The sequence below is a fragment of the Macaca thibetana genome, chromosome 6, assembly GCF_024542745.1.
Source record: "Macaca thibetana thibetana isolate TM-01 chromosome 6, ASM2454274v1, whole genome shotgun sequence".
Classification (NCBI taxonomy): Eukaryota; Metazoa; Chordata; class Mammalia; order Primates; family Cercopithecidae; genus Macaca; species Macaca thibetana.
This window is the reverse complement of record NC_065583.1, coordinates 162,133,191-162,150,929: the sequence shown is the minus strand read 5'-3', so window position 1 is coordinate 162,150,929 and position 17,739 is coordinate 162,133,191. Positions and strand designations below refer to the sequence as shown.

The following is a 17,739-nucleotide window of genomic DNA, read 5'->3' as shown; positions in this document are numbered from 1 at the left end:
GGGCTACTAGGTACATCTTCGTGGAACAGGTAGAGTTTGAGCAGCTGTTTGAAGGATGAGGAGAAGGCTGGTAGATTGAGGAGTGGGCAATGGGAATTCCAGCAAGAGTAGGACAGAAGAGTCAGGATCCATCCAAGGAGCAGCAGGTGCCTAATGTGGATGGGGAGGTATGAGGTGGCGCTGGTGCCAGCAAGGTAACATGGGGCCAGGCACAGAAAACGTGGCCCCCACAACGAAGGTTTTGGGCCCCTGTTGAAGGAGCTCATGCTTACCTGCACCAAATGTCGTGCATGGTGCCAGGACTGTGTGTGACATCTGAACAGCACCAAGCTCATCTTGGTGCTTCGTGGGTGCTCACTGCCGTGTATGTGTCTTTCCTGTCTCCATGCTCACAGCTGGCCTATTGAACTTTACCCATTTCACCTCATTGAGTTCAAAGCCCAAAGGACCTCCTATTCTGTGCCTTTTAACTTGATGCTGTAGGCAGTGGAGGGTGGATAACAGGAGTGAACCTAAAGACCAGGAACCTGGTTAGGTTCCCATGTGGACGCCTGATATGGTTTGGCTGTGACCCCACCTAAATCTCATCTTGAATTGTAGCTCGCATAATTCCCACGTCTCATGGAGGGACCCAGTGGGAGGTAATTGAATGATGGGGGCGGGTCTTTCCCATACTGTTCTCGTGATAGTGAATAAATCTTGCAAAATCTGGTGGTTTTATAAAGGGGAGTTACCCTACACAAGCTCTCTTGCCTGCTGCCATGTAAGACGTGCCTTTGCTTCTCCTTTGCCTTCTGCCATGATTGTGAGGCTTCCCTAGCCATGCTGAGCTGTGACTCCATTAAACATCTTTCCTTTGTAAATTACCTAGTCTCGGGTATGTCTTTATTAGCAGCATGAGAACAGATTAATACAACACCCCTGCAAGTCATGGGTGAGTAAGTCTTGGAGAGTGAGAATGTGAGGACCACAGAGACAGCCATCAGTGTTTCATTCACTGGTGTTTCCCAAGTGTCTGGGAGAGCAGATGTCAGTATTTGTTGAATGACTGAATGAGTAGTTGAAGGAATTTAAGAAATTCCCCAATTTTGCTAATTAAAGATTCTTTGGTGTTAAAAGTTGCTTCATTTATTCCAAAATGGGGGAGGGTTGGTCTTATATCTGGGAGATCTGCCTGAAGGATGGAATCTTTGATATTGGGGAACTAGGGGTGTCCAAGGAAGGAAATGATCATTTCAGTGCATGGGAATTTTGAAAGTGTGAGATCTCTCATGAGGATTTTGGTCATTGGAATGCAAAATGAGGGTCTTTTATGCTGAATTCCAGCTGGAGGAGGGAAGTTGGCATATGTCTAAGAGGCAAAGCAACACATCCCAGGTCTATAGGGAAGGCATTTCACAGATTTGCCTCAGGTCCCAGCCTATTCCTTCAGCCTGCAAAAGCCAGCTCTGCAGGAAGCCTGACTCACGAGCTCTAGGTTTAGCATCGCCTACACTAGACCTAGCTTTTAAGTGAAGTTTGAGTTCCTCAACTCCCTTGTCATCTGCTCGTTGAGTCAGGAGGGAGTTTTCTGATTACACTTGTCAGAATCATATAGCCCTAGCTGTTTAACACTTGCTTCTGTTTACACTCCCACACTCGCAGTTTCGATTGTGTCTCTTGATTAGAATGGCTACAGGATTGCCATCTTCTCTGAGTTCTCTGTTAGAATTAGAGAGTGCTGAGTAGGGGCACAGGCTTGGTTTTGGATTGGGAACCACTGGGCTCAGGTAGAGGCCGCCTGCTGATCTTCCTGGTGGGTCTGGAGCCAGCTCCTAATTACCTTCTGCAGTAGTGAGCACAGAATAGAGGGGACCGGAATCCAGCCATCCCTGGAACCCCAGCCGGGGAGCTGCGGATTTAACAGTGAGAGGACAAGGGCTGGGGAAAGGGCTGGCTCCCTCCCACACACCCCTCACCCAAAACATCTTCACTGTCAGTCCGTGGTGAATGCTAGACCTCAAAAGTTCCCACTCTTCCCCTGGTCCCCGAAGCCCACAGATGTGTGTTGAATTCTGTGTCTGTTTCATTTCACTTTTAAAAGTTGTCACGCACACAATAGAATTTGGAGCTGGAGCCCCCTCATTTTCCAGGTAATAAAAGCAAGCCTTGGAAAAGTCAAGTGGCTTGGCAGAAGCGCCAAGAACCTCTTGGTGTTTTTACTGTGTCACCGCTCCGTGTCTGAGGAGGATGCTTACCTTGTGGAGCTAAGCAAAAAGTAAAATCAACATGATACTGAAGAAAGAATCTTCGAGTGGTGGTTTTAGTCACAGGGAAGGGGCTTTCCTAGAAGCTGCAATTGCCCGTAACTATGAAGCAAAACAGCCACTTAAGAAGAGAGAGAGAGATAGGCGTTTAGTCCTTTAGGAGGGAATGAATGGAAAGGGAAAAGGTGAGGAGGGAAAAGGAGCTCCAGTGACCACTCTCCAGCCCCACTCAGCTGCCTCAGGCCTCCCTTTCCCCTCCGCGTGGCACTTAGACAGCTGGGGGTGAGTGATGCGGTCTGGGGTCTTCCTGAGCTTGGCCTCCATGGGAAAGGGAAAAATAAGACCAGTGATTTCATGAGTAAAATACGCCAGAGCACTAGAAAAGAAAGTGTGAGCTAGACTAACACAGGATGAGCATGTGAATTCCAGTAATTTAAACTCAGTTCTTTTGTGATTTTTACTTTGTTAGTACATTTCATTAATAGCATAATATTGACTATCCTTGCAGCACTTGCAAACACCAGCCTTTAATAAAAATTAACATTATCTACATGAAAGTCTTCTTTTATGGCCACCTACTTACGTTTAACCAATCTGAAATGATGTTGCTTAGTCAACGAGTCATCTTTTGTTGTATATCATTAAAATACCATTGATTTGATAGTCAAGAAAGCTCAAAATGCAATGTGTTCATTTCTCTATCAGTTTCCCCAGCGATGTAAATAAAAGACAGTGATTGAGCTGTGAGTAACTAAAATAAATGGAAACAGGTTGGTAATTTTGGTTTTATAGAGAATGTGGGCTAGCAGGGAGTAAATCTATATTTTGCAACTGGAAAAAAATCTGACTTTGTATAAAAAAGAACAAATTCAGAGTATTTTAGATTTACCTTTGCTTTTCATTTGTTTTATGTATTATTTAAATGGATTGTAGAATCAGAGGAGCTTATTTTCATTTTTGCTTGCGTAAGCTGTGACTTAGAAGGGGTTCTCATTAATTTGACTTAAAACACACTAATTCATTATGTATTGTCTCTTGGCTGGACTGGGTAGATAAAGGCCTGTAATTTGCTTATCTTTGTATGTTTTAAATGGAAAGACTTCACAAGTGTGTCTTTAAAATGTTACTTAGACCAGGTATATTGACTCAGGATCACTTGGTAATGAGTAATCTACCCACAGTGGCTGCAGTTGACAGATGATTGTCCGTTTTCTCTGTGTGCATTTTGGATCCAGAATTACCTGTCAAAACAGACTAGCTTATGTTCTTGGTTGCTTTATGTCAGATGTATTATGTAGTTTTTCAAGTAGCAATTCTAGAGATGGCACTCTAGTTTTAGAAATATTTTAAAGGTTTTCAGACAGTATTTACAAACTGAAGTAGAATGTAGTGAGCTTGGAGTTGAGAAGACCTCCATTTGAATATCTTTCCTTGGGCAGGTTACTTACCCGAGCCTCAGTTTCTTGCTTAATAGAAATAATGATAAAAGTCTGCTCTCTTTTTATTTGTAGCCTTTATTTGTGATTGAGAATTCAGAATTTCTCAAAGATTAGAAAAGTAACACAGTGTATAATACTAACACTTCTAGTGGCATCTGGACAGCCCCCCATAATCAAATGTGTGGCTGTTTCCATAACTGAATGTTCAAGGACTTGCACTTATTAAGGACTCAGTAAAGACTATAAGTACCCTCAGGTTAGGTTTTATTGACAGATGAATTTTTAGAACCAAGTTTTGAAAAAATACTTGGAATTTCAGAGCTTTCTGTGGTTGAGATCATGGACCTGTATTGCCCTCCCAAGCAGAGTATGGAACAGTCATTCAATAAATGGAGCTGATGACAATGACACGATGCATGACGATGACAGAAAACTATTCTAGGAAGTATTTGCAATAAACATCTCTGCATTTTAAAGGAAAAGTATCATTTACGTTGGTTTTCACATTGTATGTTGCTGTGAGGTAGGCTTTGAAGTACTCTCCTATTTGATGAGGGTTTAGTATGTGTTTCTCAGTCGGTGTTGCTATAAAGGAATACCTGAGGCTGGGTCATTTCTAAAGAAAACAGGTTTATTTGGCTCACGGTTCTGCAGGCTGTACAAGAAGCATGGCACCAGCATGTGCTTCCGGGGAGGCCTCAGGCTGCTTCCACTCAGCGTGGAACGCACAGGGGAGCCGGAGCTGCATGTGCAGAACACATGGAGAGAGAGAAGCAAGAGAAAGAGGAGAGACGTGCTGGGCTCTTTTCAACAATGAGCTCTTGCAGGAACTAAGAGTTAGAACTCACTCCCTCCCTTGAGGTGGCACCAGGCCACTGATGAGGGATCTGCCCCCATGACTGAAACACCTCCCACTAGGCCCCACTTCTGACACTGGATATCATATTGCAATGTGGGACTTAGTGGGGCCAAACAAACCATAGCAGAGAGAAAGAGAGAGATAAATTTTTAAACAAATTTTTAAATAGTAATTACTTAGAAATGGGAATCCATAAATACTCTACAAGTCCACAAATACTGAGTATTAGATAGTAGGGACCTACTACAGAAAATAATTTTACAGATAGGTGATACAGGATGGCCAGAACTCTGCAGCAGGAACCAGGGGAAGCATGGCCTGTGGCCAGTTCCTGTTGCATCTAATCAAGGATTGGTAACTGTTTGCAGATTTACCCTAACTCAGTTTTGCTGAGCATTGTGACAGCATCATTTCCTGAGAGGTTACTTACCCAATAGCCTGAACCATTCTGCAACAAAAGTGGAGGAGCTCTTTCCTTTCTCATCTCACCTGTATGTCAAGGCAAAGGCAGTGTACACAGAAGGATGAGCCCTGAGGCAGGCATCCTGGCTTCCAGTGCACACTCGGGCTTTCCCATAAAGTCATGGAGGGCCCTGCCTGTGTCTTCATCTATAAGAGGATAGGGGTCGTCCCACCCCTGGCTCACTGTGAGGATGGATAGCTCAACACACGCACAGCCTTAGGTCAGGGGCTGCTTCCACGCAGGTGCTCAGATGGTGAGATGATTGCCAGTCAAATGATCATAATCATACCACCATCACTTTCAGTCTTGCAATTAGGGCCTTGGTTTCCTTTTCATTACAAACAGGGAGTTAAGCTAAACATTCTGAACAGCTTTCCGCCTTCTGACATTCGACTTAGGTGCTGAGCGATGGTAGCTGTTTCAAGTGTGGGTGGTCCACCCTGGAGCAGCCATGACCTTGGGACTGTCATTTTGTCCATTAGAGGGCACTGGTGTACTGAGGAATGAGCCCACACCACACCCTCTAAACAGAGAGGAAGGTGGTGGTGGTCTCCAGCTTTGCTCTTCTGCTTCTGTGCAGAGTAGCCATGGGAAGGGATCAGCTTTTGTCTTTCTCATCTGGAAGGGAAGCAGCAAGCCCCAGGCCAACCTTATTGTCAATGGAGTTGAGGCCACAGAGTAAATAGATGACAGCACTGTCTGGGAAGGGGACGGAGGTACAGCAGGCTGGACTGGATAGTTAAAGGCCTGTAATTTGCTTATCTTTGTATGTTTTAAATAGAAAGATTTCACAAGCGTGTCTTTAAAATGTTACTTAGACCAGGTATATTGACTCAGGATCACTTGGTAATCTGAGTAATCTACCCATACTTAGAATCAACAGTCTCATGGGGAGTTTGGTTTTGAATATTAGCTGGGTTTCATAGCTGTCTGCAATTATTTTAATAAAGTGGAAATTATTGTTGGAATTTATACATATTCCTTTGAATTATTTTCATGTTTATTGGAAATACAGTTTCACCTGGTATTTATATTTCTGTCCGAAGGAATCACTGGTAAAAGAAAAATGCCCATTATAATCCTAAGTGGTTGGTTTATAGCAGCTTTTATTTCCAACTTAAAACTTCCTAAAATACTTGGAAACAGATTTCTTTCTTTTTTATATTTTTGTTGTTGTTGTTGTTGAGACGGAGTTTCGCTCTTGTCGCCCAGGCTGGAGTGCAATGGCACGGCTCACCGCAACCTCTGCCTCTCAGGTTCAAGCGATTCTCTTGCCTCAGCCTCCCAAGTAACTGGGATTACAGGTGCGCACCACCACGCCCGGCTAATTTTGTATTTTTAGTAGAGACAGGGTTTTGCCATGTTGGCCAGGCTGATCTCAAACTCCTGACCTCAGGTGATCTGCCCACCTTGGCCTCCCAAAGTGCTGGGATTACAGGTGTGAGCCACTGTGCCTGGCCAGAAACAAATTTCTATTAATTTTAAAATACTGTATTTTGATTCCTCTAGCCCTTTCTACCAAATAATGTTTATCTTTTATTTTTTGAAATTGTGCCCTTATTTCAAGTCTCTGTGGACTTTCCAATAATCATCAGGTTTGCTGCTTACTGGTGACTTAATTTTTCTCTTTACATAAGTTGAATAATATACAGAATATACTATATAGTTTTTTAAAAGTCTCCTTAGCCCTCCTGTAGATCTTACAGGCAGGTGAACTGTAGCAGAGGTGTCACTTCTGTACCTCTACATTCTTTTCAAGCTAGAAATATTTGATACTTCTCTTTTGCATGGTTTGGCCTCATGCCCAGAAGCACATTCCATTAAATGTATCCATTCCCAAGGCTGAGAGGTCCAGAAGTTGTCCTTGAGACCGTTTCTTTAGCAGTGGAATGGACCTGTGTTTTAAAATATAATAGACTGTGGGACGAACAACTCAGCAGCTCTTTGTCTGCCTCGAAATCAGGTGGCGAGTGTAGCAATGCCTTATAGGACTCTTTTTTTAATCCCAAGGAAAAAAAAATGTACTAAATACATGAGTTAAAATGATATACTCAATACACTAGTTAAAGTAATGCGCTCAATCCACGAGTTAAAGTGCGCCCTGGTACACTAGTTAAAACAATGCGCTCAATACATGAGTTAAAGTAATGTGCACTCAATACGTTAAAACAATGCGCTAGTTAAAACAATGCGCCAATTAAAACAGTGAGCTCAATATGCTGATTAAAACAATGTGCTCAATACACTAGTTAAAACAATGCACTCAATACTCTAGTTAAAACAATGTGCTCAATACACTAGTTAATGTGCTCAATACACAAATTAAAACAATGAACTGAATACGCGAGTTAAAGTAACGCACACTCAATACCCTAGTTAAAACAATGCACCCATTGTGCTAGTTAAAACAATGTGTGCAATACACTAGTTAATGGCTCAATACACAGGTTAAAACAATGAGCTGAATACACGAGTTAAAGTGATGCACCCTCAATGCGCTAGTTAAAACAATGCACCCGTTGTGCTAGTTAAAACAGTGTGCTCAATACACTAGTTAATGCGCTCAATACATGAGGTAAAACAATGAGCTGAATACACAAGTTAAAACAATGCACTCAATACTCTAGTTAAAATAATGTGCTAAATACATTACTTAAAATGGAATATGTGCAGCCTGTGCCATCAGGAGCTTGAAATGAGATGGAAGCTTGCCATGAGTTTTCATTATAGGCAGGGATGCCGTTTGCCACACTGACATTAAGATGTTTGACATAGAGGTCATCGAATGCTCACCGCTACCCGTCATTATCACCACTGGACAGGTAAGGAACCTGAAGCTGAGAAGGAATAAGGAACTTGCCCAAGAGCACACAGCTAAATTCTGTGTCTCTGTACAGTGGGGCTGGAAATGAGACCAGACTCTGCCTCTACCCCCACCCCACACCTCCCACCCTTCTGATCTCAGTGCCTGCCAGTTCTACAAGGGTCTGTACAGAGGACTTCGAGAGGTTTGTTAAGGTCTGCAATTTACCTGTAATACTAACTTTGCTAGACCTTGAGCAGAAAGGACCCTCTGCCAGGCCCTTAGGTGTGAAGGTCAGTGGTTTGGAGAAATGAAGAACATGTCAGGCTCTGATCCTCACCAGCTGCTGCTTTTTTTCCCTCTATATCTATGAACGTGGCCGATCTCTCCACAGTACAGTTGATCAAGGGCAAGGAACCACAAGCTAAGCCCCCTTTATTTTGCTATTAGCAGAGCCTTGGCTGTTTGGCTTCCCAGATTGCCCTCTAGACCACTGTCTTTGCTGCGTGTGCCCATTTGTTCTTTAGTCCAAAGTGATTTCGATCTGCATCGTCTGAATGTTTGTGTCCTGCCAAATTCATGTTGAAATATACTCCAGAAGAGTTGGGGCTTCCGGGAGGGAATTAGGCCATGAGGGCCTCACCCTTGTGAACAGCATTAGTGCCCTTATGAAAGAAGCCTGAGAGAGCTCGTTTGCCCCTTCCTCCATGTGAGGACACACAGAAGGTGCCTTCAGTGAGGAATAAGCCCTCACCAGTCACTGCGTCTCCTGGCTCCTTGATCGTGGACTTCATAGTCTCCAGACTATGAAACCCTACATTTCTGTTGTTTATAAATTACTCAGTCTAAGGTATTTTGTTAGAGCAGACTGAATGGACAAAGACAGCACCAGAGTTACAACATGCAAGGTATGAGTGAGCCTTCACTACCATTGCTGTGTATTAACAAATATGTTTCAATATTTAAAATCTTTTAAAGTTTTTAGTTTTTAGCTAAAGACATCACTGACTTAGTTTTTTGCTAGTTATCTCCTATCCATCAAGGAGGACAAAGTGGGCATTTGATGTAGCGTAAATACAGTTGTTCCTCAGTGTCTGTATGACCGCCCACAGATACCAAAATCTATGCATGCCTAAGTCCTGCATTTGGCCCTCTGTATGTGTGGGCTTCACATTCTGCAAATACTGTAGTTTCAGTCCACATTTGGTTGTAGATGCAGAACCCTTCTGTACAGAAAGCCGACCGTACTTACTTTTTAAAACCACATAAAAGTGGACCTGTGTATTTCCAACCCGTATTGTTCACGGCCCAACTCTTGTTTGTTAGATATTGTCAGCATTTTGTGATTTAAGTATGAGACCCAATGAACTACTCAGTTCCAACTACGAACTTTAAAACATCAGATTGTACTGCTTTGCTTTTACTTTTTCTTTAGTGTGGTGGATTTCACCTAGCAAGAACTTTCAAGTAATTAAATTCATGAAATGCTTAGCTTTTGCAGCATCTTAAAGAATAAATTATCCAAGCTCAAGACTGAGGCATGTAAGCATTAGGTTTTCCTTACTGTGTTTTGAGTCTTCTAAAGAAGAGATGGAAAGAAAATGACTCTAGTTAAACTTGAATTGCCTTAGTAGTGTAGCTTTAAGCCTTGTAAAATTGCTAACTTAAATTGGCCCTGTGTGACTTCCTAATCGCTGTCTTATACAAAACCCAGTCAGTTTGGTGGCTCAGTGGTGCATAGATAAGTTGAGATTTAATTTAATCATTTTGCATGCAATGTTTATACATGGAAAGATTTACACTTTTAATGTAAGAGATGATTAAAGGCCTGGTGGGAAAGCTGATGTAATTATCAGCTTGTAATTATCAAGTGTGTTAAATAAGTATCCAATTACTTCTTCCCAGTTTTTTTTTTTCTTATTTGCTTCTTGTTTCTTACAGAGCTTTGACAACAGAAGGGGTCTTCATTGGACAACCTTAAACATTGAACATGGCAGGACATTGTTTTTATGGCATTTGTACCTGTATTTCATTGTAGGTGCTAGACTGGATCGAGAACCACGGAGAAGCATTTCTGAGCAAACATACAGGTGTGGGTAAATCTCTTCATCGGGCCAGAGCATTGCAGAAACGTCATGAAGATTTTGAAGAAGTGGCACAGGTACAACAACGGCTTCCATTATTTTATCCCGTAAATACCCGTGTGGTTGATTTTGGATTACAGTTTTAACCACATTTGAGATAAGTTAGCATTAGCGCGATGCGTTTGACACCTCAGATGAGGTCAATGCTCCGATTTCAGAGTGAAATTGTCATTGCCTTGGCAGAAACATGATTTGGTCAGTTGACCCTTTCTAAAATGTGATGTTCTTGGAACAGTAATGTGGCTTGGGTGTTTTTGTCTTGTTTATTATACCAGTGTCTTTTGACTACTTCGTGAAATTCTAATTTATAGTCAGGAAATAACAGTTCCTTTTGTGTTTCTGTAATAGTAGGCTAAGCCTTACTTGTCCTGTTTGCATTGCTTTAAGTGTGTGTGCTTAGGAAACAGGAGCCGGGAGTCCAGTGTGTTCCGAATGTGGGTTTTGTGGGGTTTGAGCACTGGCCGTGTGACTTTGGACGAGTCGCTTAATCTTTCTACGGGTAACTTTCTGATCTGAAAAATAGACCCAGTAATTTATTAAAAAGATTTTTCTTATAGTCAACTTCTTTAAACTAGTGAGTTGTGGCTTGATGAAGTAACACAGCAGAGATTCACAAAGGAAGTGGTGAAATGTTACGGTTGAATTCATTAAAAAATGTCCTAAATGTAGATTTATTATATGGAACAATTCTGGTGTTCTGAGAAGGAGGAACCCAGAATTTGAACCTCATGTTTACGTGGTGGAAGCGAGTCATACAGTGTAACTTCTGCAGACACAAGACCTAGCTGCAGGGGCCCTGGGCTTCAGAGTCTGTTTTAGACACGGCTGCAGTCACCTCAGGAAGCTCTTGGATCCATTTCGCATGCAGTTTTGCAGAGTCAAGAACTGCCTCGTGACTAATTTGAAGGTCCATTCCTTAATTTTGTACAGTGATTGTGAGTAGCTCTATCCTGTTGAATGAATCCATGCTAATTGATGTGTATGTGTGGTGTGAAGAGCCATCGTGCATTTTCATAGGCTAGTGTAAAAAAAGAAATAAACAATACTTTTCATGCGAAGCTTTTTGCAAATGACTGTCAGAAAAGGAAGATACTCTTTCATGTTACTATTCCTTTTTTAGATTTAAAAAGTTATGATTAAAACAGCCAGTAAAGCCCAGAAAACTCAGGTTCAAGGAAGCATCTGGGGTTGAGAGCACAGAAGATTTCTTTACTCTCATTCGTAAATCTTTGGCCTGGCGTCCTTCCTAAGTACCTGCCGTGTGAGTTCCTAAACCACCCTCGCTCTTTTCTGCTTATCCCCCTAGATTCCAATTACCTTCCAGAGAGGTAACCTGTCGCAAACTTATTATCCAGGAAGCCATTTCTGTCAACAGCTTTTCGTATGTGCCACGTAATTATCTTGTCTTCCCGGATAAAAGAGTGGGTCATTTAGGAAAGCAGGAGACCTTGAGTTCATTCTCGATTTTTAGAAGAAAAACAAACCAGTGACTCCCTGGTCATTACTGAACTCATTCATCTTTTGCAAGGAGGATAACTGCTTCCATAACATGTGGACATACAGAATATCCCCACATGTGTAGCAGGCTCTAAATTCTGATTCGTGACAGCCGTTAGAGCATGCATATGTACAAAATAGGCTGTTGTTTTGCAGTAAGTTCGGTTTCTAATATAAGATGTATTGTTTCTAATCTTTCAAAATAAATAACTAGTGGAGAATTCAGGGTAAATTATTTGCTATCAAGCATTTGCTTTAGATCGGTGATATTTACAGGGTACTAAATCTTCTCATCTGCTTATTTTTCCTTATTAAAAATACTTCTAAAATTTACCAATATGATTCCACTGCTTTCTGATTGCAAGACAGTGGAAAACTTCATCTCTTGGAGCCTCGGTTTTCCTTGCTGTAAAATGATGCCTGACACCTACCTTCACCGAGTCGCTGTGATGAGAATGCATGTAGAAATGCCTGACGCTCAGCAGGCGCTGCTGGTGCTGTCTTTCTCCAGAACAGTACGATCATTCAGATTATTCAGATCTTTTGGTGAATACTAGCCTTGTGTTTACATTTCGGGACAAGAGCCACTAGAAGGCCAATGCGCCTGCCACTTTGCTCTTCCTGCAGTCTTCAGCTGCAGGACCAGTTCTTACTAGAGATGGCCAGAGGCTGTATTTGGAATCCAGTGGAAAATAATGAGACTTGGCTCTTCCTGCAATCCTCAGCGGCACTGAAAAGCAGCACCAGAGGATGTTGGAGTTGTATCACCCCCGGGCCACTTCACCTCGCTAAAACCCTCCCACTCCTACACCACACAGAAGTGTGTGTCTGGTCAAATGCTGAGAGACACAGATAGTTGTCTGTGTTTTGCTGTGTCTGGAGAAACCCACAGCACTTCTTGGGTCCGCTGTTAGCATTTGTGGTGCTGCTGACTCTGTGCCGTGCACATGTTGCAGGGACGGTGAGCTTGTCTCTTGGGACACTGTGTTTTCCCTTGACGGATGAAAAGACGATCCCTGGGAATTTGTGTGCCTTTTAGGTGATAATTTAAGTTACCTGGGGCTTTGAATTTGCACTGTTGATGTACTGGCCCATCATTCTTGTCATTACATTTCTGTATTAATAAAATACCTTGGAGGTTTTCAGTATGCAGACTTCGTTGTCTTTTAAACCAAGCAAATGTAATGAAAGTATTTAGGCCTCAAATGCTCATTTTCCTTCTTTTTCCTATCTCTTCTAAGATCCCAAAATCCCTTATTTTCCATTGAATTCTAAGTACAGCCTCTGGTCATCTTCAATGAGAAACAGCCCTGCAGCCAAGGATTGCAGGAAGAGCAAGGTCTTGTGCACATTTGCCTTCTGGTGGCTCTTTTTGTCTCCTTGAGTCATACCAAGTTCTGAAGAAAAAGAGGACACCAGTTAGGTCCCCACCCTGGCCTGGCCTTGCCTTATTCCCTTTAATCCCCATGGCAGGGATGACCCCCACACCACGGATCAGAAAACGGGTCCAGTGTGAGATGCCTCGGGAACAGGATAGTAGGGATTGGACAGGAGAAGCCCAGTCTCTCAGACTCTCAAACGCTCTCTGACCTGATATCCTCCCCACTTTAGTCCAGTGTCTCAGTTTCTCTCCTTGTGTGAGAAACTGCGGCTTAGGTGCCGGTTGTTTTAACAATCCCAGCTCTGCCGACTGACTTGGTGGACAAGTTACTGCAACGCTCTGTGCCTCGGTTTCCTCGCCTGTGAAATGGGAATCAGGTAGTATCCATGTCCGGCCGCTTTTGTGAGGCACAGTGTTAAGTACCAAAATGGTAGCATTTCTGATGAGTATGGTTGATGTTAGCACAAGGAAATCTCTGTTCTCCGGTTGCAGAAGGACCCAGGGAAGGTCTCATTCCCAGGAAAACCTGGCTGGGGGTTTCAGAGGCATGAGTGCTGACGCACGCCCCACCAACCCTGGCGCCTTTTGTGCTGCCTCATGTTCTTCAAGCACAAGATGAAAAGGGAAATAAATGATGGCTGTTTCATGCCTCACATCATGCACTTGTTTCTTTGGGACATTTTAAAAAATATCTTTACCTGTTGGAACAGAGGTGGGAAGGCTTTCAGAAATGTAATACTTGACTGTTGGGAGGCTCTGTCATCTTTAGATCCACTTATCAAATATGAGAAGTTCACAATTCCGAAGCTGTAGTGGTGATGGTAGGAAAACAGGATTCAGCTCATTAGAAATGTGTGTCTGTGGCACTCTGGGTTCTCTGTACAGCTTGCTACACTGTTAGCTTCATTCAGCATGGAGGCCCTGTTGTGCCCATGATAGAGATGCAGACACAGGGACTCCAAGGGGATGCTCAGCCGGGAGTAAGCAGGGATTTCCAAGTCGTTTTCCCTGGAAGGAAGCCACCTGCAAGTGCGGCCTCTGATGGTCAGAGAACCTTTGTAGGCAAGAGCGCATGCAGACCCTCCACAGCAGAGCCCTTGGTGCTCACGGCTGACCACGGTCACAGGGGTGCCCACTCTTGTGCCCAGAGGCCCAGGTGCCAGCCATAGGAGGGGAGGGCCTGGATGAGAGAAGCCCTGGAAAGCAGTCAGGAATTGTTCCATAGGTGAAAGTTGCTTTTTAAATCTGTCTCCTATGTGTGTGTACACATGCACATTCACATCTGTCTGTTAAAAACCATGTATTCGCACAAATAACTCCAATTCCAGCCCCATGCCAAGTTCACTCAAATTTTCTCCTTTTCTATCTTGATAACTCCCCTTTCTCAAATGGAGACACCCGGCTCCCATTATCCCTCAGGTATTGGCTTACTTGCGTCATTCCATTCTGCTGACGGAACCGGTCTCCCAACTGGGAATCCCTCACATCCTGCTCAGACTCTCACCGATGAGGCGCCTTCCCTGTGCACCTTACGTCTCCGAGAAGGATACGGATTCACCTTGTTTCTCAAGGGAAACCAAAAGCTCACTCTCTGGGCCTTCGTAGAAGGCCTGAGCTCTGTTCCTTTCCTGCCCTCACATTCTCCAGCCTTTCCCAGGGCTCCCCTCCACCGGCGGACCCCTCTGCAGTAGCTTTCTTTAACAGTATCACGGCTCTCGCATGCCTTGCTGTTGGGGAACCCACTTATAGCCTCAGATTATGAGGAATTAAAGTGATTTCTGGAGTATTTTAGACATGTATTTACACTTTGAGCTCTTTAAAACTCTGGCTACTTTAGAGCCATTATAGTTATAATTTCCTTTTTCTCAAAACATGTGTCCAGGCAAAGTGGTTCACGCCTGTAATCCCAGTACTTTGGGAGGCCAAGGCAAGAGGATTACCTGAGCCCAGGAGTTCGAGACCAGTCTGAGCCACATTGCAAATCCCCGTCTCTCCTAAAAATACAACATTTAGCTGGGCATGGTAGCGCGTGTCTGTGGTTCCAGCTACTTGGAAGGCTAAGGTGGGAGGATTGCTTGAGCCCAGGAGGTCAGGGCTACAGTGAGCTGTGATCACACCACTGTACTCCAGCCTGGGCTACAGAGCGAGACTGTCATGCAAGCTGGAAAACAAAACAGAAAAATAAAAAATATATAGCCTTAAGTAGAAGGAAGATGAGCACAGAACTACCAACAAGTAGAAATGTGTGAAAAGGGACAGCAACTTATGTTTGTTTGGAATTTAACCTTTAACTTGTACTTCGAGAATTATCATAAAGCATTGTATCATATGGAAAGACACAGGCTGGAACATCTCTGCTTGGTGATAAAACTGGAAGAAAAAGCGAAGCAGGCATTTGTTGCTGGGGGCCATCTCCTGGCTCCACCTTGGCAAAAATCTGAAAGCTCTGAGCCCCCAGACAGACAGCAATTGCCTGCAGATAGTCCATCGCTACCTTCAATACAAGGGTTTTGCCATGGGGTTCAAAGTTGAACAATCTAAAACAACCGTGGGAAAGGAATTCTGCGTAGAATTCCTGAAATCATATCTCCCCATCATATTTTTCTGTTTGATTCGTGTAAGCGATCAGAAGTACCACACATTGACTGTGTTGCTATGTATTACGGCGCCCAGCCTGGCTGGTTTGCTTTTCATTTACCTTCTGTTTCTCTGGGCTGTTCTCTTGTGCAGAACACATACACCAATGCAGATAAATTACTAGAAGCAGCAGAACAGCTGGCTCAGACTGGGGAATGTGACCCCGAAGAGATTTATCAGGCTGCTCATCAGCTGGAGGACCGGATTCAAGATTTCGTTCGGCGTGTTGAGCAGCGAAAGATCCTACTGGACATGTCCGTGTCCTTTCACACCCATGTGAAAGAGGTAAGGCGCCTGGAGACCAAAATATAATCTGGGTCTGAAAGAGTCTTTACCTCTTTGGGAGGAACCTGAGTTTGGTCATAATGTGAGAAAGTGGACAAAGGTGGCAAGTTGTAGGATGTAGCCCAATAATGCTGAGTGTGTCTGTGTGGACAGGGAAGAGCCGGGCTTGTGCTGGCCTTCCTTGTTGTATGAGGACATGGCTGCCTTTGCTGGGGCTGCCCGTAAAGAGAAGACCCATGAGGGTTGGGAGAGACAGAGAATGTCCATTTCCATAAGTAGGGGACCTGCGCGTTGTTGGTCAGAGCTGTTGGGTTTCCTTCCTGGGTGTGAACCTGTCACATGGCTACCATCATGAGTGCCTCTGGATTTTACGAGACTTCTCTCAGATGCTAGTAAACTGAGTGTTACCTAATATTGAGTTTAAATGTGCCAGAGCCAACCTGGTACAAATAATATTAAAGCTAATGCCATAGGCATGCACCTGTTAATCAGCTCATCTCTTGATAAGAAATAATGTTATTTGGTGTGTGAAAAATAGGTACTAATTATACCTCACATATAGATGTTATTCTTGGTAGAAATCATATAAAGTTACATGAAGGAAACTACTATGTAGCTTTTGAGGAAAAAAGAATTTAAAATAAAAGTTCATATTCAGGGTGACTACAAATTGAGTAGGGATGTCAACTTATCACACCTTACTTCTGTGTAAAAAAGAAAATTCCCTGCTTCACCGAGGACCTTCACAGAGGATCATAACATATTCTGAGGCAGCTCTTGATGGATGGGAAGTGAGGGACCCTTCTGGGCAGCTGGGGACTGTGCACATGGAAGCCTGTGGTCATAGGATGGGAAGAAGGATTTGGAAGAGGAGGACTACTGGGGAAAGAGGGGAGGTCGAGGCCTGGTTTGCCTCATTTCAAGGCATCAGCACTCGGAGACCCACCAGTTCCTTTAAAGGGGAACGTCTCTACCAGCTCTGAGATCTTGGGCAGTTAGTCCTCAGGCCATTTGTCACTGGAATGTTTGAACTGCAGGTTTCCCTCTGAAACCCTGTGAAACTGTGAAGGAGTGGAGGAGAGTACGCAGCAAACTGCTGGGACCCCTGGGGTTTGTGCTCAGTCCTGCCCCAGGCTGGCAGCTGGCGCTCTTGGTCCTTTCTGCCAGGGGGCTGGTGCTTCTTGGTCCTGAGATGGTCATCAGGATAGAAACTGGCACAGCTAGCTGCTTTTCCTGCTCGTCAGAATGCCATCACTCAAATTGCTCTTGAAAATACTTACAAAGAGGCTATTTTCTTCTGAGGAGATACATTAAGTGGACATTGTTCTGTGGCAGTTTCTAGTCATTGCTGCATGTGCCACTAGACTAAAGTTTTCCACTTGTCTTGAACCGAGTTTGTCTCTTGCTGTCCTCCAGCCTCTGCTGGCTCCTTGCCCCAGCCTCCCTGTGGCACTGCTACCAGAGTAATTTTTCTGAAATAGAAATTTGACTAGGCTATACCCCTGCTTTTAAACTATCAGTGATTCTTCTTGTATGTGGGGAGCAGCCTGATACCTCTGCATCCTCACAACATAGACCACGTTTTTGCTTGCAGCCTGTCTTGTGCTGTGTCCTCCTCTTCCAGGGCCCCTCCCACTCAACACAGTATCCCTGGATTCAGGACTTTCTGGCACCTTTGAGACGAGGATGGGTGTAGTTAGCTGCTCTCCCCGCACCTTCTAGAGCTTCCTCCACATGCACCTGTTAACGGCATTTGTCATGCATGTGATTGTGTGTTACTTTACATGTTTTTACACCCTAGCTGAGAGGGAGGGAGAGGGTTAAAGTGATCTGTGTATGAAAACAGATTGTGGCATAGTTCACTAAGCCGTGACATCAACAGAACACGGGCCAGGAGCACAGCAGCCTGGATCCTTTTGAGGGCAGGGACCTGGGCAGGGGTGTCCAGTCTATAGGTTCCTCATTCAGGGCCCAGTGACCACAGT

The 17,739-nt window shown here is 43.9% G+C and overlaps 1 protein-coding gene across 1 annotated transcript in view; it reads left to right on the top strand.

Moving 5' to 3' along the window:
- Positions 1-17,739, top strand: part of TRIO (trio Rho guanine nucleotide exchange factor) — a 368,268-nt gene that overhangs the window by 181,561 nt on the left and 168,968 nt on the right. The window contains 2 exon segments of the mRNA XM_050794763.1: positions 9,849-9,971; positions 15,563-15,754. Coding sequence (XP_050650720.1) covers positions 9,849-9,971; positions 15,563-15,754 — 315 coding nt within the window.